This window comes from Rana temporaria, chromosome 12 (genome assembly GCF_905171775.1).
Source record: "Rana temporaria chromosome 12, aRanTem1.1, whole genome shotgun sequence".
Classification (NCBI taxonomy): Eukaryota; Metazoa; Chordata; class Amphibia; order Anura; family Ranidae; genus Rana; species Rana temporaria.
The window spans coordinates 17,125,161-17,147,882 of record NC_053500.1 but is presented as its reverse complement, the minus strand read 5'-3'; the positions used below and the strand labels follow the sequence as shown (position 1 = coordinate 17,147,882).

At 47.3% G+C, this 22,722-nt stretch overlaps 1 protein-coding gene across 3 annotated transcripts in view; it reads right to left on the bottom strand.

Moving 5' to 3' along the window:
- Positions 1–1,109: 1,109 nt before the first annotated feature.
- YTHDF1 (YTH N6-methyladenosine RNA binding protein 1) overlaps positions 1,110–22,722 on the bottom strand; it is a 33,808-nt gene continuing 12,195 nt past the window's right edge. For 2 of the 3 annotated variants that reach the window (XM_040331499.1, XM_040331500.1), the window contains exons 3-5: positions 20,922–22,469; positions 8,627–8,688; positions 1,110–1,744 (exon numbers count right to left, since the gene is read on the bottom strand). In XM_040331499.1, the coding sequence (XP_040187433.1) occupies positions 8,656–8,688; positions 20,922–22,451 (1,563 nt within the window). In that variant the 5' untranslated portion in view covers positions 22,452–22,469 and the 3' untranslated portion in view covers positions 1,110–1,744; positions 8,627–8,655. The remainder of the gene's footprint in view (positions 1,745–8,626; positions 8,689–20,921; positions 22,470–22,722) is intronic. The other variant, XM_040331498.1, reaches the window with a different exon arrangement.

The following is a 22,722-nucleotide window of genomic DNA, read 5'->3' as shown; positions in this document are numbered from 1 at the left end:
GTCCACAAATTTGCAGTTGCAGTGCACACTCCCTTGTTCACATATGCACAGTGCACACTCCCTTGTTCACAAATCCGCACTTGCAGTGCACACTCCCTTGTCCACAAATCGGCACATGCGCAGTGCACACTCCCTTGTCCACAAATCCGCACTCCCTCCCCCTGCCACGGCAGTGCTAAAAGCAGAGGGAGCCAAGAGCCTTGGGTTGAGGGAGAGAGCACTGCTTATGTGTGGATTTGTGGACAGGGGAGTGCACACGCCGATTTGTGGACAATGATGAAGTGCTCCCACCTGTGATGATGGGGGGGGGCGCACTCAACCACCCATCTTAGCCAATATGTAGGGCAGCATGGATCACTCAGAATGATAACTTCCTGGCTCTGCGACAGATGTACTTGGTCTACAGGTTTGTAATCTAAAAGAAGCTGAATTTAGCTACAAAGCATTGAAACCAACTGGGGGCCCCTTGAGTGCAGCTGTAAGCTGCCGGTTCACACAGGGGCGGCACGACTTCGGGGGCGACTCGGCCAGGCGACATGAAGACGACATCTAAGGCGACTTGCAAAATGACTTCTGTATAGAAGTCAATGCAGGTCGCCCCCGAAGTAGTACAAGAACCTTTTTCTAAGTCGGAGCGACTTGCGTCGCTCCTATTAGAACGGTTCTATTCACTAGAATGGGACGCGACTTGTCAGGCGGATGCGTCGCCTGACGAGTCGCCCCAGTGTGAACCGGGTCTTATTATAAAGGTAAACGACCCCAAGCCTCTTTAACTGACCTGTACAACGACTGTACTCAATTCCTCGCCTGATCCTTTTTATTTTAGACACATTGTTGAAAATGTACATTTTTAATACACTTTCAGAAATAACAGATTCCCCTCTGCCAGGACTTACCAAGCCAAAAGTATTGCTGTACAACTGCGGTTATATCCTCTCAGGCAAATACATGATTACATAAATAATTTGCATTCCCCAATCTGTGTATTCTGTTTTGTAGCTCAAAAATGTGCGTAAATAAAATAAAAAAGGGTGTGCGTGGGGGGGAGGGGTTTACCTTTAAAACTGCAAAATAAAACCGGCAACAAAAACAGACAAATCAGAAGCAGATATGGTTTAAATGACATTGATTATTAAATTCTGGAGGTGCCCAGGAACACAGCACAAACGGCTTATTCATTACATTTCACAGGTTGTCACGCTAGTTATATAGTGAGGTGGGGGGCGGAGCCAGGACCCACCCCTACAGTGGCAAGGAAATTTTTTCTCTCGATTATTTGGAGTCTGCCTTCAAATTTGGGGTCCGTTTGACAAACGAATATTTCTTATTTTTTTTATTCCCCAGGACATATAGCAGATATGGGTCGGGAGAGGGGGAGGGGGTTGGGAAAGAAGAGTAATAGTACACTTATAATCTACAGGTGTATAATGATACAAGAAAGACAGGCGGACTGGCCAAAAAACAAAGAAAGATAAAACAAAAAAAAAAATGAAATTATTTTAGGAGTGGAGGTTATGTTGTAGCCTGCGTTAGAAGATACACAGATACTGAAAAGCGTCATTTCAGTCCCAGGCCTACAGGCTGCACCACAAAATGTCTATTTCAGTTTTTTTTTTTTTTTTTTAATTGTTTAAATCACCTCTGAAAGTTACTTTTTTTTTTGTTTGTTTTTTTGTCTTTTAAGATCAGTTCTATTCAGAAAGGTGAAGCCGTGTCCTTAGGGTTTGCTTCGGGTCTGGCACTCCTGCAAAGAGATGAAAAACAAAGTGAGATTTGCTGTACAATAAGACAAAAAAATCATTCAAAAACTTTTTTTTCCCGAAGCGGACCCACCACTCAAAAAACTTTTGCCCTTGCGGAGAATTATAGCTGGGTTCAGGTAGATGTGTGCATTATTACGGCGGAGTAGCGTATCGTATTTACGCTACGCCGCCGTAAGTCAGAGAGGCAAGTGCTGTATTCACAAAGCACTTGCTTCCTAAGTTACGGTGGCGTAGGGTAAATGGGGCCGGCGTAAGCGCGCCTAATTCAAATGAGGATGAGGGGAGCGTGTTTTATGTAAATGGGGGGTGACCCGACGTGATTGATGTTTTTTACGAACGGCGCATGCGCCATCCGTGTACATATCCCAGTGTGCATTGCTCCAAAGTACGCCGCAAGGACATATTGGTTTCGACGTGAACGTAAATTACGTCCAGCCCCATTTACGGACGACTTACGCAAACGACGTAAAATTTTCAAATTTCGACGCGGGAACGACGGCCATACTTAACATTGACTAGGCCAGCTATTTGTTCGACTAACTTTACGCCGGAAAAAGCCATACGTAAACGACGTAAAAAAAAAGCGCCGGGCTCACGTACGTTTCTGAATCGGCGTATCTAGTCATTTGCATATTCTACGCTGAACTCAACGGAAGCGCCACCTAGCGGCCAGAGTAAATATTGCACCCTAAGATACGACGGCGTAGGAGACTTGCGCCGCTCGTATCTTAGCCTAATTTAAGCGTATCTGGTTTCCCGAATACGCTTAAATTTAGGACAGCGTAGAGTTACGACGGCGTATCTACTATCTACAGCTTTCTGAATCCAGCTATTAATGTTCCCTTTAACCCCTTCCTGCCCAGCCCTGGCATCCTTTAAACCAGGTATCTCCAAATGACGGCCCTCCAGCTGTTGCAGAACTAAACGCCCCGTAAGGCATTGTAAAACGTTGACATTCACAAACATGCCTAGGCATGATGGGAATTGTAGTTCCTGAACAACTGGAGGGCCGTAGTTGGGAGACCCCTGCTTTAAAGGAACACTAAAGGTACAATTTTTTTTTTTTTAAATAACATACATGTTATACTTACCTCCACTGTGCAGCTCGTTTTGCACAGAGTGACCCGGATCCGTGTCTTCTGGGGTCCCTCGGCGGCTGTCTCGGCTCCTCCTCGCAAAAGCTTTCCACGTTCATGCGAGCTCCCTCGCATGGTGGAAAGCTTTTGCGAGCGCGCTCCCGTGATACAGCAGCGGCCATAGCCGCCGACTGTATCACTCGGCCCCGCCCCCCGGCGCGCCGCGTCATCCGCTGTGATTGACAGCAGCGCCAGCCAATGGCTGCGCTGCTATCAATCCGCCCAGCCTAGCCAATCAACGGCCAGGCTGGGAACCGAGCAGGATGACAAGCACGCGCCCGGGACTTTCCAACGGTGAGGTAAGTAAAACGGGGGCTCGGGGGGGGGGGGGGGGGGGGCGGTGCTGTCAGATGTTTTTTTACCTTAATGCATAGGATGCATTAAGGTAAAAAAACTTTTACCTTTACAACTCCTTTAACCACTTGTCCACCGGGCCCTATTTTGGCAATTCTCTCCTTCATGTAAAAATCACAATTTTGTTGCTAGAAAATTAATCAGAACCCCCAAACATATATTTTTTTTAGCAGACACCCTAGGGAAAAAAATCGTGGTCATTGCAACTTTTTTTCTCGCACGGTATTTGCGCAATCATTTTTCAAACGCCTTTTTTTGTGAAAAAAAAAAAAACGGTTTCATGAATTAAAAAATAACAAAACAGTAAAGTTAGCCCAATTTTTTTGTTTAATGTGAAAGATGATGTTACGCCGAGTAAATAGATACCTAACATGTCACGCTTTAATTTGCGCACACTCATGGAATGGCGCCAAACTTCGGTACCTAAAAATCTCCATAGGTGAAGATTTAACATTTTTTACAGGTTACTATTTTCGAGTTACAGAGGAGGTCCAGTGCTAGATTTGTTGCACACGCTCTAACGCACGCGACGATACCTCACGTGTGGGGTTTGAACGGCGTTTACATATGTGGGCGGGACTTGCATGCGTGTTCGCTTCTGCGCGCGAGATAACGTGGACAGGGGCGTTTTGAAAGAAAATTAATTTTATTTTACTTAATTTTTTTTATTTTTACAATTTTTTTTAAAAAACATTTTTTATCACTTTTATTCCTATTACAAGAAAATGTAAACATCCCTTGTAATAGGAATCAGTGTGACAGGTCCTCTTTATGGAGAGATGTGCGGTCAATATTTACCCGCTCCCTGCCCAGGCCAATTTTCAGCATTCAGCGCTGTCGCACTTTGAATGACAATTGCGCAGTCATGCAACACTGTACCCAAACTACATTTTTGTATTTGTTTTTCTTTAGGTGGTATTTAATCGCCACTAATTGAAAAAAAAAAAACTATGTTTTTCTTAAGTTTCTGTTATCAATTTTCTCCGTCACTGATGTGCACTAATGAGGCTGCATTGATGGGCACTGATGAGGAGGCACCAATATGCAGCACTGATGGGCTCCGTGAAAAAAATGCAGCTGATCGGCTCTCCTCATACGCTGTCAGCGTGAGGAGAGGAATGCCGATAACCAGCATTTCCTCGTTTACATGTGATTGGACACAACTGATCCCATGGGTCAAGAGCCTCATCATTGGCTCTTTACCGGGATCAGTGGTGCACCGTGTCCCAACAATCGTCGCGAAAGCGGGAAGAGGTCATGTGACATCCTCCCAGAACGAGTGTGCTCCCATCCGCCCGTCATTTGACAATACGGTGGACGGGAAGCTGGTAAAAGGAGACGCAGGGCCAAAGCTATTTTGCCTATACATCTCCTGGGGATCACAGGAGTGCTGGTGACTTGTCCTCAATGTTCCCCTAACGGGGAAGTTCCTTCAATGACTGCGCAGGCGCAAACTTCCCGACGGAAATGTTAAAAAAAGAGCCAGGAGGCCGAGCGAGCGGAGCGAGCCGTCCAAGCGAAGCGAGGACGTGAGGCCGACTGGCCACTTACCTCGAAATCCACGTCGCCCTGCATCCCGGCCGAGGTTCGGAGATTTCCGTCAGCAAGTTTGCGCCTGCGCAGTCCTTGTAGGAACTTTCCCGTTAGCTGGAACCGTCTCAGCACATCAGATTGCGCATGCGCTGGAACTTCCAAGATAGCTGGAACCAGCACGGCAGATCACCGTTCATTCAGCACTCCTGTGACTCGTATTCAGCCGGCAGTGGGCTAAAGTCGGCTGACGTCACTCAGTCAGGTCCAGGCGTTGGATTGATTCTGACTTTATAGTCCGGATCCACCCAGATGCCTAAAAAGGCAGCTGGCTCACCCTCTCAGTGAGATGCTGGGAGACTGAGGCAGCCGCTCCCGACCCCTGCGCAGCCTAGTGTTCCAGTGAACGCTGGAGGCTCTCTGCTCAGAGCGGAGGGGAGAGCTGAGCGATCAGCAGTGTTTGATCCCTCAGTTCTCAAAGTATAGTATAAAGGTGTTTTTTTTTTTTCAACCCCAAAATTTGTCTGTTAATGTAAATCTCTTACAAACCTGGGCAAATTCTCAAAGTAACAGGAATCTCCAACGTGAAGTTTAAAAGAGGTGAAGTGGAATCACAACTCCACCAACACCAGAGAATCAGCCCGGGTAATATTTCCATAAGATCATCAGATTTCCCTTCTGAAAGGTTTTATTTCCATAGAATTAGATCATTGACAGGTAACCCTCCTCTGCTGGACAGGTGCGACAACTTCTGCATATGAGACTAATTGGAACTCCTCTAGAGAAACTGTTCGGCTTTTCAAAATGAACTGGTCATAAACCTGATGCCGCGTACACACGATCGGATTTTCCGTAGGGAAAAACCTTGGATGTTTTTTCCGATGGAAATCCGCTCAAGCTTGGCTTGCACAGACACGGTCACATCAAAGTTCTCTGCACTTTCGTCCGTCAAGAACGTGTGACGTACAACACTACGATGAGCAGAGAAAATGAAGTTCAATGCTTCCGAGCATGCGTCGGAATTTTGAGCGTCGGAATTGCTACAAACGATTGGATTTTCCAATAGGAATTTTTTCCGTCGGAAAATTTGAGAACCAGCTCTCAATCTTTTGTTGGCGGAAATTCCGACACACGCGCGCCCCCCGCTCGCTCCTGACTCCCGCGATCACCGCCGGGCACCCGCGATCGCTCGTTGCAGAGCGAGAACCTGCAGTGTGGGATGTGTCCGGCGCTGCAAGATGGTGTTTTGGCGGTATCCGGGACCAGTGTGGAACGCAAGCGGCCGGCAGTGTGACATCACGCCACCTACCTCCACTCGTAAGTAGGAGTCGTTCTAACTCAGATGCTCGTAACTCAGGGACTGCCTGTATATAGGAAAATGCTAAACAACACCTGACGAGGCTCCCAATCCTGGGCATCACCCCTAAATGGTATCTTAAAGCAGAACTACAACCCCCCCTCACCCTTTACAGCAGCATTCTCCAAACTGTGGTCCATTGCTTGCCTTTATCAGGCCCTTGGGGGACTATTCCATCCACTGACACCAACAATGGGACTCAATTCCTGTCGCTGACACCAACAATGGGGCACCATTCCTCACTCTGACACCAAAAATGGGGCACTATTTTGTCCATTGATAACAAGGATAGGGCACAATTCCCCCCATTGACACCAAAGATATGGCACAATTCATCCCACCGACACCAATGTCCGGGGCACAATTCATCCCACCGACACCAACGTCGGGGCACTATTCTTACCACCGACACCAACGTCAAGGCAATATTCTTACCACCGACACCAACATCGGGGCACTATTCTTACCACCGACACCAACGTCAAGGCAATATTCTTACCACCGACACCAACATCGGGGCACTATTCTTACCACCGACACCAACATCGGGGCACTATTCTTACCACCGACACCAACATCGGGGCAATATTCTTACCACCGACAGCAACGTCGGGGGACTATTCTTCCCACCAACACCAACGTCAAGGCAATATTCTTACCACCGACACCAACGTCGGGGCACTATTCTTACCACCGACACCAACGTCGGGGCACTATTCTTACCACCGACACCAACGTCAAGGCAATATTCTTACCACCGACACCAACATCGGGGCACTATACTTACCACCGACAACAACGTCGGGGCACTATTCTTACCACCGACACCAACGTCGGGGGACTATTCTTACCACCGACACCAACGTCGGGGCACTATTCTTACCACCGACACCAACGTCAAGGCAATATTCTTACCACCGACACCAACATCGGGGCACTATACTTACCACCGACACCAACGTCGGGGCACTATTCTTACCACCGACACCAACGTCGGGGGACTATTCTTACCACCGACACCAACGTCAAGGCAATATTCTTACCACCGACACCAACATCGGGGCACTATTCTTACCACCGACACCAACGTCGGGGCACTATTCCTCCCACCGACACCAACGTCGGGGCACTATTCTTTCCACCGACACCAACGTCGGGGCACAATTCCTCCCACCGACACCAACGTCGGGGCACTATTCTTTCCACCGACACCAACGTCGGGGGACTATTCTTCCCACCGACACCAAAGTCGGGGGACTATTCTTCCCACCGACACCAACGTCGGGGCACTATTCCTCCCACCGACACCAACGTCGAGGGGAATATTTCTCCCATCGACACCAACGTCGGGGCACTATTCCCCCACCGACACCAATGTCCAGGGCACTATTCCCCCCCACCGACACCAATGTCAGGGCACTATTCCCCCCCACCGACACCAACGTCGGGGCACAATTCCTACCACCGACACAAACGTCGGGGGAACTATTTCTCCCACCGACACCAACGTCGGGGCACTATTCCACCAACCGAGACCAACGTCGGGGCACAAGCCCTCCCACCGACAACAACGTCAGGGCACTATTCCTCCCACCGACACCAACGTCAGGGCACTATTCCTCCCACCGACACCAACGTCAGGGCACTATTCCTCCCACCGACACCAACTTCAGGGCACTATTTCTCCCACCGACACCAACGTCAGGGCACAAGCCCTCCCACCGACAACAACGTCAGGCCTCCCACCGACACCAACGTCAGGGCACAAGCCCTCCCACCGACAACAACGTCAGGCCTCCCACCGACACCAACGTCGGGGCACAAGCCCTCCCACCGACAACAACGTCAGGACACTATTCCTCCCACTGACACCAACGTCGGGGCACTATTCCCCCACCGACACCAATGATGGGAAATAGTTTACTCCCACTGGATGCAAGGACATTTTCTACTCCCACTGGCTCTAGTACGGCCCCCCTAAAGTCTGAAGGACAGTAAACTAGCTCTTTGTTCGGAAAGTTTAGAGACCCCTGATTTACAGCCAAGGTAGCTGCCATCTTGGCCTCTTTTTCATCTTTAGTTGCCATGGTGCTGCAGACGAATAGCTATGCTTCCCACCTTGTGATAGCTTGCCAGTTCGGCTGAGAGAACAAGCAACTGCAAGTTAGCATTACCGCTATTGGAAAACCATTAAATGGATGGGTTTAGTTTGGCTTTAATAAGATTAACAAGGTGATTGGAAGGGGCAGAGCACAGCCGCTTCTATAGGAAAGTAGATATTTGCTCATAGCCTGAGCTGCCCTGTATCTCAGATCTGCTGATCATCTTAGAAATAGCTTTTCAATAAAGGTAGACCTCGCTTCAGTATCTTATTATGACCCCCCGTGTTCCTTCTGAACAGATAGGACAGCTGAATGGACAAATCCTTCCCATGATGTCACAACCTGTAAAAAGAACCAAACAAATGCAAAGCAGAAATGTTTTACCTTCCAAACCTTCTTCTCCCTCTCGTTTGCTAGCAGTTCCTCTCTCGGATGCCACTGCCAGTCTATGCAAATGAAAAAGGGAGAAGAAAAATTGAGCAGAGAGAACATAGACAGCCCCTTCAAGAAGAATGGATGAAAACAGCGGCACAGTAAAGGAACGTGAAGACATGTGGTCTGCGATCAATGGAGGAGATTTAAAGTAGAAACAGATGCAAAACTTTTTTTTATTTTTCCATTTTGGATAAACCCGGAGGATTTTATTTTCACCATCTGTGTCCCATTGTGGAGATTTCCCTTCACTTCCTGTCCCATAGCCAAACAGGAAGTGAGAGGAAAACCCTGCAAATTAAAGTATAACTAAAAAAGGAAAAAAACTTTTTTTTTATAGGTTTGGATAGAGTGGAGAGGGATTGTTTTTTATTGCTGTCTGTGCCTCCATTAGGAATAGCTTTTAAATGACACCCATTTCCTGTGAGCCCAAGGCATCATGGGTGTCATTCAACCCATTTCCTGTGAGCCCAAGGCATCATGGGTGTCATTCAACCCATTTCCTGTGAGCCCAAGGCATCATGGGTGTCATTCAACCCATTTCCTGTGAGCTCAAGGCATCATGGGTGTCATTCAACCCATTTCCTGTGAGCCCAAGGCATCATGGGTGTCATTCAACCCATTTCCTGTGAGCCCAAGGCATCATGGGTGTCATTCAACCCATTTCCTGTGAGCCCAAGGCATCATGGGTGTCATTCAACCCATTTCCTGTGAGCTCAGGGCATCATAAGGGTCATTCAACCTACTTCCTGTGAGCCCAAGGCATCATGGGTGTCATTCAACCCATTTCCTGTGAGCCCAAGACATCATGGGTGTCATTAGACCCATTTCCTGTGAGCCCAAGGCATCATGGGTGTCATTCAACCTACTTCCTGTGAGCTCAGGGCATCATAAGGGTCATTCAACCCACTTCTTGTAAGGCCCAGGGCATCATTTAACCCTCTCTCGGTGAGCACAGGGTAGCATTAAACCCATTTCCTGAGAGCCCGTCAACATAGGCATCATTACACCTCTATTCTGAGCCTTGGGCATCTAGGGTTTCATTAGATCCCTTTCATAGGGTGTGGTGCTGTGCTTTGCGGCATTTAAGATCTACCATTGAGATGTCGCATAACCAAGACCTCTGGGGGGAAAAACAGGCATGCAGGATGTGGGAGGGGGTTTAAAGGTTTTTTCTTTGCCTTCCTCTGGTCAAGCTGTGGGTACAGGGTTAGGTTTATGGAAATTTTCTATTATTGGTTGAACTCTAAATACTTTTTTTATTGTAAAACTATAACTTCTACATCATTTTTTTCACAATCTGTCTTTCTTGCATCACTAGCAATGGTAAGAGGTCAGAAATTGGACCATGCTATAGAAATTTTTCTTCTTTTTTTTTTTTTGCCTTCCTCTGGATCAGCTGAGGGTAGAGAGTTCCGTTTATTAAGCTTTTTTTTATTGGTTGATGGTGATGCCCTTATGTCCATTTAAGTTACTTTGGCTTCTCAATGAATCTCTCTACCTGACTGTCTCATTCCTACACCAATGCCACTCGACAGGATTTTTATATTGTAAAGCGCTGAGTAAACTGTTGGCGCTACATAAATCCTGTATAATAATTTCCAAAAATTCTCCTCCTTTTATGTATCCAGGTGGACTGACATTTTACATAACATATAGGTAAATTCAGGTACATGTCCGCAACTTTGCGGCGGCGTAGCTTAAGGCATTTAAGCTACGCCGCCGTAAGCTAGCGAGGCAAGTACATGATTCACAATGTACTTGCCTGCTAAGTTACGGCGGTGTAGCCAAAATCGGCAGGCGTAAGGGCGCCTAATTCAAATGTGTTTGAGGGGGGCGTGTTTTATGTTAATGGAGCTTGACCTTACATTTTTTTCGAACTGCGCATGCGCTGGGCGCCTACATTTCCCAGTGTGCATTGCGGCTAAGTACGCCTCACGGGCCTATTGATTTAGACGTGGACGTAAATCCCTATTCACGGACAACTTGCGCAAACGACGTAAAACTTTCGAATTTTGGCGCGGGAACGCCGGCCATACTTAACATTGGCTAGGCCAACTAGGGCCTAGCTCTAACTTTAGGCGGCCTATCTCTTACGTAAACGGTGTAAATGTACTGCGTCGGCCGGGCGTACGTTCGTGAATCAGCGTATCTACTGATTTGCATATTCTACGCCAACCACAATGGAAGCGCTACCTAGCGGCCAGCAGAAATATTGCAATCTAAGATAGGACGGCGCAAGCCGTCGTATCTTAGTTATGTTTAAGCGTATCTCTGTTTGAGAATACACTTAAACATAGGTCGGCGTAGATTCAGAGTTAGGTCGGCGTATCTACTGATACGCCGACTTAACTATCTCTGAATCTACCTAATTGTGTTTACAGCCATCAACTCTACACCAATTGTGAAAAAGATAGGAGGGCAAACTCTGCTATAAAAGGAAGCCTTTAAAACTTGCCCTCTCTCAACTTACATTTCAGTCCAGTCACAGCTGTCCTATGTATTTTATACAGAGGAAATCAGAAATGTGCAAGGAAAAGGGGACACCTGGGATCTTAATGTCACTATAGGAATCATGTGTTCTTCATTCAACCTACTTCCTGTGAGCCCATAGCATCATTGGTGGTATTGAACCCATTTCCTGAGAGGCCAAGTCAACATACACTCGTCAGCCACTTTATTAGGTACACCTTTCTAGTATCGGGTTGGACCTCCTTTGCCTCCATTCTTGGTGGCATAGATTCAACAAGGTGATGGAAACGTTCCTCAGAGATTTTGCTCCATAGTGACAGGATAACATCACACAGTTGCTGCTGATTTGTCGGCTGCACATCCATGATGCGACTCACCCATTCCACCACATCCCAAAGGTCCTCTATTGGGTGAGATGTGGTGAGTGTGGAGGACAGTGACCTCATTGTTCAGTGGTGAGATGATTGGATCTTTGTGACATGGTGCCTTATCCTGCTGGAAGAAGTCATCAGAAGATGGGGACACTGTAGTCATAAAGGGATGGACATGGTCACCAACAATACTTTGGTAGGACATGGTGTTTAAATGATGCTTAAAGCAGAGGTCCACCTAATTTATTTATTTTTTTTAAGTCAGCAGCTACAAATACTGCAGCTGCTGACTTTTAATAAATGGACACTTACCTGTCCAGTGCGCCCGCAATGTCGGCAGCCGAGACCGAGCAATCGCTTGTATCTCCGCTGCTTCCACCACCACCATGAGGAAGTGAAGCGTTGCGGCTTCACTGCCCGCCTTCCCTACTGTGCATGCATGAGCTGCACAGCATGCCGTCACTGGTTCCCGCTGTCTCCTGGGACCAGTGTGTTTCCCAGAAGACGGGGGGGGGGGGGGGTTACGCAAAGGGGCGCGACTCCCACAAGAGTACATTCCTGGAAGTGGGTGCAAATACCTGTATTATACCCCCCGCAACCCCCTGAAAAGGTGCCAAATGTGACACCGGGGGGGGGGTTCCCAAAAGCAGAGGCTCACCATTTGTATGGACCTCCGCTTTAACGGGTTACTAAGGGCAATTTTTTTTTTTTTTTTAATAACAAACATGTTATACTTACCTCCACTGTGCAGCTCGTTTTGCACAGGGTGTCCCCTAACCCTGTCTTCTGGGGTCCGTCGGCGGCTGTCTCGGCTCCTCCTCGCAAAAGCTTTCTACCTTCATGCGAGCGAGCGAGCATGTTATAAAGCTTTTGCGAGCGCGCTCCAGTGATACAGCGGCGGGCATAGCCGCCGACTGTATCACTCGGCCCAGGCCCTCGGCGCGCCGCGTCATCCGCTGTGATTGACAGCAGCGCCAGCCAATGGCTGTGCTGCTATCAATCCGTCCAGCCTAGCCAATCAACAGCCAGGCTGAGAACCGAAGATGATCACATGGACGCGCCCGGGACTTTCGAAGGGTCAGGTAAGTAAAACGGGAGCTCGGGGGTGGGGTGGATGTTCGGTACCATCGGATGTTTTTTCACCTTAATGCATAGGATGCATTAAAGTGAAAAAACATTTACCTTTAATTGGTACTAAAGGACCCAAAGTGTGCCAAGAAAATATCCCCCACACCATTACACCACCAGCCTGGACCGTGGATACAGGGCAGAATAGATCCACGCTTTCGTGTTTACACCAAATTCTGACCCCACAATCTGAACGGCGCAGATGAAATTGAGACTTCCCTTCAATTGTCCAATTTCGGTGAGCATGTGCGAATTGTAGCCTCAGTTTCCTGTTCTTAGCCAACAGGCGTGGCACCCGGGGTGGTCTGCTGCTGTAAGCTCATCTGCTTCAAGGTTTGATGTGTTGTGCTTTCAGAGATGGTATTCTGCATACCTTGGCTTTAAGTTATTGGAGTTACTGTTGCCTATCATCTCAAACCAGTCTGACCACGCATTGTCCTCCACACAATACCGCTCACTGGATATTTTCTTTTTTTTTTAGACCATTCTCTGTAAACTCAAGAGATGGTTGTGTGTGAAAATCCCAGTAGATCAGCAGTTTTTGAAATACTCAAGACCAGCCCGTCTGGCAGCAACCACCATGCCACGTTCAAAGTCACCCAAAACCCCTTACTTCCCCATTCTGATGCTCTGTTTGAACTTCAGCATGTCGTCTTCACCACGTCTAAATGCATCGAGTGGCTGCCACGATTGGCCGATTAGCAATTTATGACACCAAGCAATTGAACAGGTGTACCTAATAAAGCGCCCGGTCAGCAAATGTGTCATTTACCCCACTTTGTGCGCACAGGGCAACATTCACCCTTTTTTTCTGGGGGGCATCAGGGGTTTCCTTTCCCTTTCATAAGGGGCACAGTCAAGCCACCCAGTGGTGCTGTTCTCTGCAGCTTTCAAGATCCACTTCTGAAGAAATAAAGGAGGACCTGTAACATGGTGCTGTGATGTTGCACAACTAAAGAAGACCTCTGGGAAAATGGCAGGCATGGGGATTAGAAAGCTGAAATTATGTGGCGGCTTCTGGCCAAGAAGCTACCCAACTCAAGTTGCTTCTATTTTTCTTTAACTGGTTGCAGACCAGACGCGGCCACCGCCGCCGTAGCTATACGTCGGCTCTTGAGCAGGCCACTAGGGGCGTGTGCGCCCGATCGCCACCAGGCACAGGCAATTGCTCGATGCAGAGCAAGGACCGGGAGAGAAATGCTGATCTTCTGTTCATACAATGTATGAACAGAAGATCAGTCATTTCCCCTAGTAAATCCATCCCCCCTACAGTTAGAGCACATACTTAACCCCTTCACTGCCAGTGGCATTTTTATAGTAATCCAATGCATTTTTATTGCACTGATCGCTATAAAAATGCCAATGGTCCCAAAAATGTGTCAAGTGTCCGCCATAATGGCGCAGTACCGAAGAAGGGAGGGGGGGGAAAAACCGCTGATCGCCGCCATTACTAGTAAAAATAAAAAAAATATGTATATATTACTAAAAATGCCATGAAAATGACCCCTATGTAAACGCTATAAAACTTTTGCGCAAACCAATAAACGCTTATTGCGATTTTTTTTTTTTTACGAACAATAGGTAGAGGAATACCCAGCGGCCTAATCTGAGGGAAAAAATATGTTTTTTATATATTTTTGGGGGATATTTATCATAGCAAAAAATATTTGTTTTCAAAATTGACGCTCTATTTTTGTTTATAGCGCAAAAACTAAAAACCACAGAGGTGATCAAATACCACCAAAAAAAAGCTCCATTTGTGGGGAAAAAAGAACACCAATTGTGTTTGGGAGCCACGTCGCACGATCACGCAATTGTCAGTTAAAGCGACGCAGTGCCGAATCGCAAAAAGTGCTCTGGTCTTTGATCAGCAATATGGTCCGGGGGTTAAGTAGTTAACAAGAAAAAAGGTAACAAAGAACCTGAAAATACAAGACAATTGTCTCTAAAAGCCAAGACATTGAACAGCTTATAAAGGGTGAAATGGAAGATTCCTGGGAAAAATCATCTACCAACATCTAGAATTATTCTGACTTCCATGTTAAGAGAAATCTGGCCAAATCTAAGTGAGCAAACAGAAGGAAATGGAAGGCGATATCTGTGCTGAAATCTTCAACTCAAAATTAATCTCAAACAGAGCAGAGATAAGGGGAGCCGTTTACATGGAAAGCTAGTAAATATCAAGCAAAGCCCCCGCTTCTTCTGCCTACCGGTCATTTATTGTGACCTCATCGTTTCCATACAATCATTTCCATAAAAATCACCAGCTTATCTCTCCTCTCTCATGACCGTTATCTGAGGGAGCTAAAAACATTAGAAAGTACACTTTTTGACATGCAATCTACCATTTGGATGTCCCTGCGGACTTGGATACCATTTGGATGTCCCTGCGGACTTGGATACCATTTGGATGTCCCTGCGGACTTGGATACCATTTGGATGTCCCTGCGGACTTGGATCCAGAACTTCCCGCATTACTCTTACAATGGGACCATGACTTTATTTGGAAGATCTCGCAAGGGAACACAGCAACTTGTACCATGCTTTGAAAAAGTTCCACATTTTCTCAAGTTTAAAAAAAAAAAAAAAGAAGAATAAAAAAAATTATTATCTACCTCGTATTTATCGGCGTATACCGCACACTTTTTTCCCCTTAAAATCAGGGGAAAATCGTGGGTGTGCGATATACGCTGCTTCCCGCGCTGTGTTTAATCCGGCCGCCGACATATACAGAGCGCAGTACACTCAGCCAGGCTCGGCTCCGCTCGCGCCCTGTGCCGCCTCCTAGCCTTTATGCGAGGAGCCGAGCGTGCTGAGTGTACTGCGCTCGGTATACGGCAGCGTTCAAACACAGCGCGGGAAGCAGGGGATCAGCTCAACAACAGCGCGGGAGAAGTGGGGAGGACACCACCAGGGCCGCAGACGGACGCCAGACCGGAGAAGGCCGCCGATGGACGCGGGACAAGACACCAAAACTAAGTAATTCAATTTTTGTTCCCCCAGGAATTTCCCATTAGGGGTGTGCGCTATAAGCCGGTGCGCGCTATAGGCAGATAAATACGGTATGTGCCACTTTGTGTTGGTCCATCACATAAAATCCCAATAAAGTACATTTATGGATTTGGATGCAACATGACAAAATGTGGGAAATTTCAAATACTTTTTCAAGGCGCTGAAAACCCTTTCCGAGCTTTTCTACCAGGGTTGGGTATCTTTTTCGAACATTGAGCTTCAGGGAGGGACACAGAGTGGTGAGAGGAAGGGCAACCCTAGCAATCCCCCTCACAGCCAGATTCCCCCCCCCCCCCTGCCAGAAAGCAGTTTTTAGGCAAACGTTTTGTTAGTACATTCGATGTAGCTACCATCGCTCACAAAACTAAAGTCCAATGCTAGGAGATTAAAGGATAGAAAAATTAACACCACCCACCCCCAGCATTTGTAAAAATCCAGCTTTTGCTGCAATACTTCTCTACAGTGCTGATCCCTGCAGACACTACATTGCGACATCTTATTGCAAGGGCTCTTCTTAGTAAATGACGCCCAGCGTCATTCAACCCATTTCCTCTGAGCACAGGCATGCCTCCTTGGTGGGCACACCTTTAAGTCAGCCTAGGGTCACAGTAGTGTTGCAGACCACTCTGCCATCATAATTTAGGAACCATTCTCAGCAGATTTGAAGACTGCCCATAGATGACCCGAGAGAAGAGAAAAGGACACCAGGATGTCATGTGAATGCCTTAAAAGGAGTTGTAAAGGAATTTTTTTTTTTTTTTTTGCTGAAATTACCGTTTACAGGGTATAGAGACATAATAGTTAAACGATTCCTTTTAAAATTGATTAAAAATAGATAAAAATCAATCATATAATGTACATCTAGTTTCGTTTTTGCATGTTGTCCTGCCTCTCTGCTGTACAGAGCCATAGAGCAGTGATGGTTTGGAAAATGAAACTAGAATCTCCCGGTACTGTGGTCATCAGGAAACAGACAACCAGGAAGTATCCAGAACAGAGAAGGATTACAGCAACATCAAAGCAAAAAACGAACAATGAGGACATGAAACCAGGACTGCAGTAAGGTAAAGGAAGCCATTTAGCTTAAAAAAAAAAAAATTCCTTTGGTGACCCTTTAAGATACCTGGAGTGGTTGTAAGGGTATAAGGTTTTTCTACCCTACTGTATTCTATGCAGCAAGGGAAAAAAATAAATAAAAAAATGCGCACAGCTCCTCACTAAATACATACCAGAGTCCGATCTTGCTCAAGCGATGTGCATGAGAGCAGAGGCTCTCCCCCTCCTCATTGGCTCAGAAACAGCAGCGGGAGCCTTTGGAGTCGGACCACTTGGCCTTCAGGAGAAAGATTAAAACCCATCTCTTCTGAGGTCAAGGGGTTCCTTACCCATGAAATGGATACAGCGCGTTGTGTTGCGCTTTACAAGTGTCTCTCTCGCCAATCACTGCCAGTGATGAGGGAGCTCAAGTGCCCCCATTACAGGTGGCTTGCCATGGGGGAGTCGGCAGGGAGGAGCCAGGAGCTCCAGCAAAACTCCAGAGCAGGCAAGTATGACATGTTTATATAAAAAACTAACAGGACTTCACCTTAACACCTGTACCTCCCGGCCCATAAAGGGGTTTCTGATGCCAGCAGGCAGGGCTGGGTTTAGGATAATGCAACTTCCGTGGCTGGCTTTCACACGATCAGAAAGCTCTCGATCAAAGTAGTGATCAGGAGCTAGTCAGCGCAGGTAACTGCGCCGGGAGCGCACGGGCCACAGGTTTATTTCCATTTAGGTATGCAAATATGCGACCTCTCGGCAGCCAGACCCACCCGCTGAAAGGCCGCATATTTGCGTGCGCTCTGCGGTTAGAGTATAAAGGTGAGAACAGCTGCCAAGATCGGATAGTTCAACTAAAGCAGGGGTCTCAAAATTGGTGGCCCTCCAGCTGTTGCAAAACTACAAGTCCCATGAGGCATTGCAAGGCTGACAGTTACAAGCATGATTCCCACAGGCATGATGGGACTTGTTTCGCAACAGCTGGAGGGCCACCGGTTTGAGACCCCTAAACCAGTGTTTTTCAACTCCAGTCCTCAAGGCACACCAACAGGTCATGTTTTCAGGCTTTCCATTATTTTGAACAGGTGATTTGATCAGTTTCACTGCCTTAGAAATCACCACAGTCGTTTCATCTAAAGGAAATCCTGAAAACATGACCTGTTGGTGTGCCTTGAGGACTGGAGTTGAAAAACACTGCCCTAAACTACAGTGTATAGCTTCCACTCCACAGGCCTGCAGTAACAGAACAGTGGGGTACCATTTTTAAAGGAAAAGTAAACAGGACTGTAAGCGAACCATTTTATTTAGCGTCTGGAGCGTTGACTGGCGTGCAGAAAGCTTTAAAAAAAATAACCGCGTGTCCGATGCCATGCTTTGAAGCAAGTGTAAACGTGCCCTAAGGCTTGGTCCACTGTGCGTAGATCCCTTTCCACACATTGCATGTGTAATAGAGCGGTCCCCGACTTCTCCAAAACCGTGCTGCACCATGTGGTTTAGCACTGGCAATGGCAGATGCTTGGGGCACCACTGACCATTAAGGGCAGCGCCATCCTGTGCACGTGGGGAAAGTGTACAATTTAGCGTTTGTTTCCAACACGCACAGCTGTGAACCTAGTCTAAGGCCATCTGAATGTACTACATTACCAAGCAGGAAGCAGGTGTAGATAAGCTGATGTAGGCGGGTGATAAGCCACTGATTGTGGAAGGTACTGAAGGTGCACACCAGCTAAAACTTGTAAACTAAGCCATGAAAGGCATACAAAAGCTCCATCTCCCTGATTGGGGCTTCAGCTTCCAGCCCAGGCATTGGTGTATTGCACAAATCTCACTGCCGTGTTAAAAATCAGGTGATCCAAGAACCCCCATTTGCTTAAAGGGGTTGTAAAGGTACAATTTTTTTTTTCCTAAATAGCTTCCTTTACCCTAGTGGAGTCCTCTTTCACTTACCTCATCCTTCCATTTTGCTTTTAAATGTCCTTATTTCTTCTGAGAAATCCTCACTTCCTGTTACTCCACACAGTAATGCAAGGCTTTCTCCCTGGTGTGGAGTGTCGTGCTCGCCCACTCCCTTGGACTACGGGAGAGTCAGGACGCCGACTAACACACAGCTCCTTTATCTGCAACCTAGAGAGTGTCCTGACTCTCCTGTAGTCCAAGGGAGTGGGCGAGCATGACACTCCACACCAGGGAAAGCCTCACATTACTGTGTGGAGTTACAGAGAGAAGAACAGGAAGTGAGGATTTCTCAGAAGAAATAAGCACATTTAAAAGCAAAATGGAAGGATGAGGTAAGTGAAGGAGGACTGTACTAAGGTAAAGGAAGCTATTTAGGAAAAAAAAAAAAAAATTGTACGTTTACAACCCTTTTAACTGCTTGCCGACCAGCCGCCGCAGTTTTACGGCGGCAGGTCGGCTCTGCTGGGCAAGAGCACGTAGCTATACGTCACCTCGCCCAGCAGCTAATAGGGGAGCGCGCCCCCCGCTCGTCCCTGACTCCCGTGCCCAGGGGTCGCGATCACTGCCGGGCACCCGCGATCGCTCGTTACAGAGCGAGGACCGGGAGCTGTGTGTGTAAACACACAGCTCCCGGTCCTGTCAGGGGAGAAATGCCTGATTGTCTGTTCATACAATGTATGAACAGCGATCAGTCATTTCCCCTAGTGAGGCCACCCCCCCCTTACAGTTAGAACACACCCAGGGAACATACTTAACCCCGTCCCCTAGTGTTAACCCCTTCCCTGCCAGTGACATTTTTATAGTAATCCAATGCATTTTTATAGCACTGATCGCTATAAAAATGCCAATGGTCCCAAAAATGTGTCAAAAGTGTCCGCCATAATGTTGCAGTACCGAAAAAAAAAAAATCGTTAATCGCCGCCATTACTAGTAAAAAAAATAAAATAAAAATGCCATAAAACGACCCCCTATTTTGTAAACGCTATAACTTTTGCGCAAACCAAACGCTTATTGCGATGTTGGTTTACGAAAAATATGTAGAAGAATACGTATCGGCCTAAACTGAGGAAAAAAATAATTTTAGATATATTTTTGGGGGATATTTATTATAGTAAAAAATATTAATATTTTCCTAAATTGTCGCTCTATTTTTGTTTATAGCGCAAAAACTAAAAACCGCAGAGGTGATCAAATACCACCAAAAGAAAGCTCTATTTGTGGGAAAAAAAGGACGCCAATTTTGTTTGGGAGCCACGTCGCACGACCAATCAATTGTCAGTTAAAGTGGAGGTTCCGCCTAAAAAAAAATGTCTAACAATACATTGAGATGGCTGATTACACTGCGGGTATGCCGTTTTTTTTTCGTACATACCTCGATATCGCCGTTTCATCCCTCGGCTTCCGGGTACGATTCTTGTGGGGCTGGGCGGTCCTAGTTGATCGACGTTCCTCCGACCGACGCATACTTGACGTCACGACTTTCTGGAAGAAGCCGAACATCGCTGCGCAGGCGCCGTATAGAGCCGACTCTATACGGCGCCTGCACAATGACGTTCGGCTTCTGTCGGAAAGTCGTGACGCGCAGTATGCGCCGGTCGGAGGAACGTCAATCAACTAGGTCCAGCAAGAATCATACGTGGCTCCACTTTAAAGCGACGCAGTGCCGAATCGCAAAAAGTGCTCTGGTCTTTGACCAGCAATATGGTCCGGGGCTTAAGTGGTTAACCAGTAATTATGAAGAAGAGGTGATCCCAAACACTCTTCCATCTCTCACATTCAGAAAACTTGCTGTCTAAAAGTACTAAGAGTCAAACCTGTACTGGAAATCTCCTGGACACATCAAGCACAGAAAAGGAAACTCCATAGACTTCAGGAAATACACTCCCAGTGAACGTGTGATAAGCTGACTGCATTCTGGCTGACATTAAGGAAAACGTGAAAGATTTGCTGACTTGGCACAGTTTCAGTGTCTGCTAAATAATATTAACCAGTAGCCGATTTTTTTTTTTTTGGCCCTGGTCAACAACTTGCTTTGACACATAAAAGAAAAGGATTAGATACAAGCCGGCATCATAAAATTAATATTTCTGCACATATACCCATGTACTGTAGTTCTTTAATGTTTATAATCGATTACATTCTAAACAGATAAGGGATTAGGTATCAAATACATATAATATTAACCCCTGTTGCAGCTTTGACAAAATTTAGGAAATTCAAAAAAAAACGGGGGGTGTACCAGGATTTTAACAAGACTAATTCTTTACCTTGCGCACGACCTCTTCCTCCTCCTGGCGCTTCTCATAATGAGAAAAGTCATCAAAGATGGAGGTCGTGTGCTTGTAAGTGGCAATGATTTTAAGCACTAATTTCGCTTTTTCTAAGGGCACCTCCTGCGTGTCTCGCGAGTTTGTGACCGGTTTGTTGTCGTTGTTCTCCAGGCGGATGTGCCTCAGCTGGTTGTTCGGGACGTCCTTGACAAAGAGCCACTTGACGTCAAACTTGCCCTTCCACTTGTCCTGCGACCAGACACCGGCGCTGGTGCCGTAGTCGACGGGTGACCGCATCTCGGCCACGCCACAGAAATGTCCACTGCCGTTGACGCTGAAGAGCAAGTAGACCGGCCCTTTGGCGTTCATGGAGCGGAAGGCGCTGTCTAGACGCTTATTCCCATGCTCTGTGCTACACCAGATAGAGTACTTGATGGAGCGGTGGATATCGTCCTCGGAGTAGCTCTTAATGATAAACACTCGTCCATTTTTCAGGTTCCAGTCAAAGTCCTTGGGGTTGTAGCTGTGGGAGGCTTTGAGCTTCTCCAACACTGGATGGGAGTCACTACCGGGAGCAGCATGAGGCTGGGCCCCACCCAAGGGATTGCCATCAGGTCCCCCACCTTGCCCGTAGGCAGCGTTCCTGTTCCGAGGGGCTACCCAGCGGTTTTGTGGAGCCTGTTGCTGCTGCTGCGGTGGTGGTGGAGGGTTTTGGAAGGGGGCTTGGGATAAAGGCGGTGGTTGGGCCGGGATGGGCTGCAGCAGCTGCTGTTGGGGTTGTGGTTGAAGGATGGACTGAGGAGATGGGATTTGCTGAGCCATCGGGGGCTTTGTGACAGGGCCCTTGTTATCCCATGTGCCGATGTCCATGTTGTGTTTGATGGGTGGCGGAGGCAGGGCTCCGCCAATGATGGTCACAGGCTTGGTTTTTGTCTTAGGCTGGGGTTTGGCAGGTTTGCTGGCTATGGCGGCCCAAGAGGTGGGTTTCGGGGGTGGCATGCTTATGCTTGGGCCCCCATTGCCAGACAGGGCACTAGGCATTCCCACACTATTGACTACAGAGCCCACTGTCTTGACTGCAGAGGCGGTGACATTGCTACCTATCTTTAGCCCCACCATGCCCTGCTCAATGCTGTTCATGCCAGGTGCCTTGTTCAGAGTCTCATTGTGAAACCCGGTCTGTCCATCCACAATGGTGCCCCCCAGAGAGCTTGGCGGGTAGCTATAGCTACCTCCATAGGCAGAGTTCTGAGTCTGCTGGCCCTGAGAGCCGCTGGTGCCCCAGGCGGAGAAGGCATGGTTCTCGGGGAAGAAGTTGAAACGATGTTGGTAGATGTTGTTTCCAAGTCCACCAGGCTGGCCAAACACGGCATCGTGCATGAAATGGTGGTCTCCATTGCTCAGCTGTCCATACGGGGTGAGGTACGGGATAGGAGGATCCCCACCTGTTGACCACGGTGCCTCACTGAGGGAGTACGGGAAACCAATCGATGGAGGGTAGTAGCTGGAGAGGTATGGGTCCGTCATTGAAGGGTAGCTGTTACTCTGTTAAAAAAAAAAAAATATGGAATTTAGTCACAACTCAATTTAGACCATATTTATAGTTTTAACACTTTTTAATAATCGACACAGAATAGGAGGTAAACGAGACAAAACATTTCTCTTTTATACAACAGAAGGGTCAGAGCCTCTGTCAGTTCTTTACAGGTGTATGTGGTCCCGTTTAGTGATTTACTTTCATTGAAAAGGATAAAATTTAAAAAGGTTTAAATCGCTGTAAGCGGTTGTACACCCATAC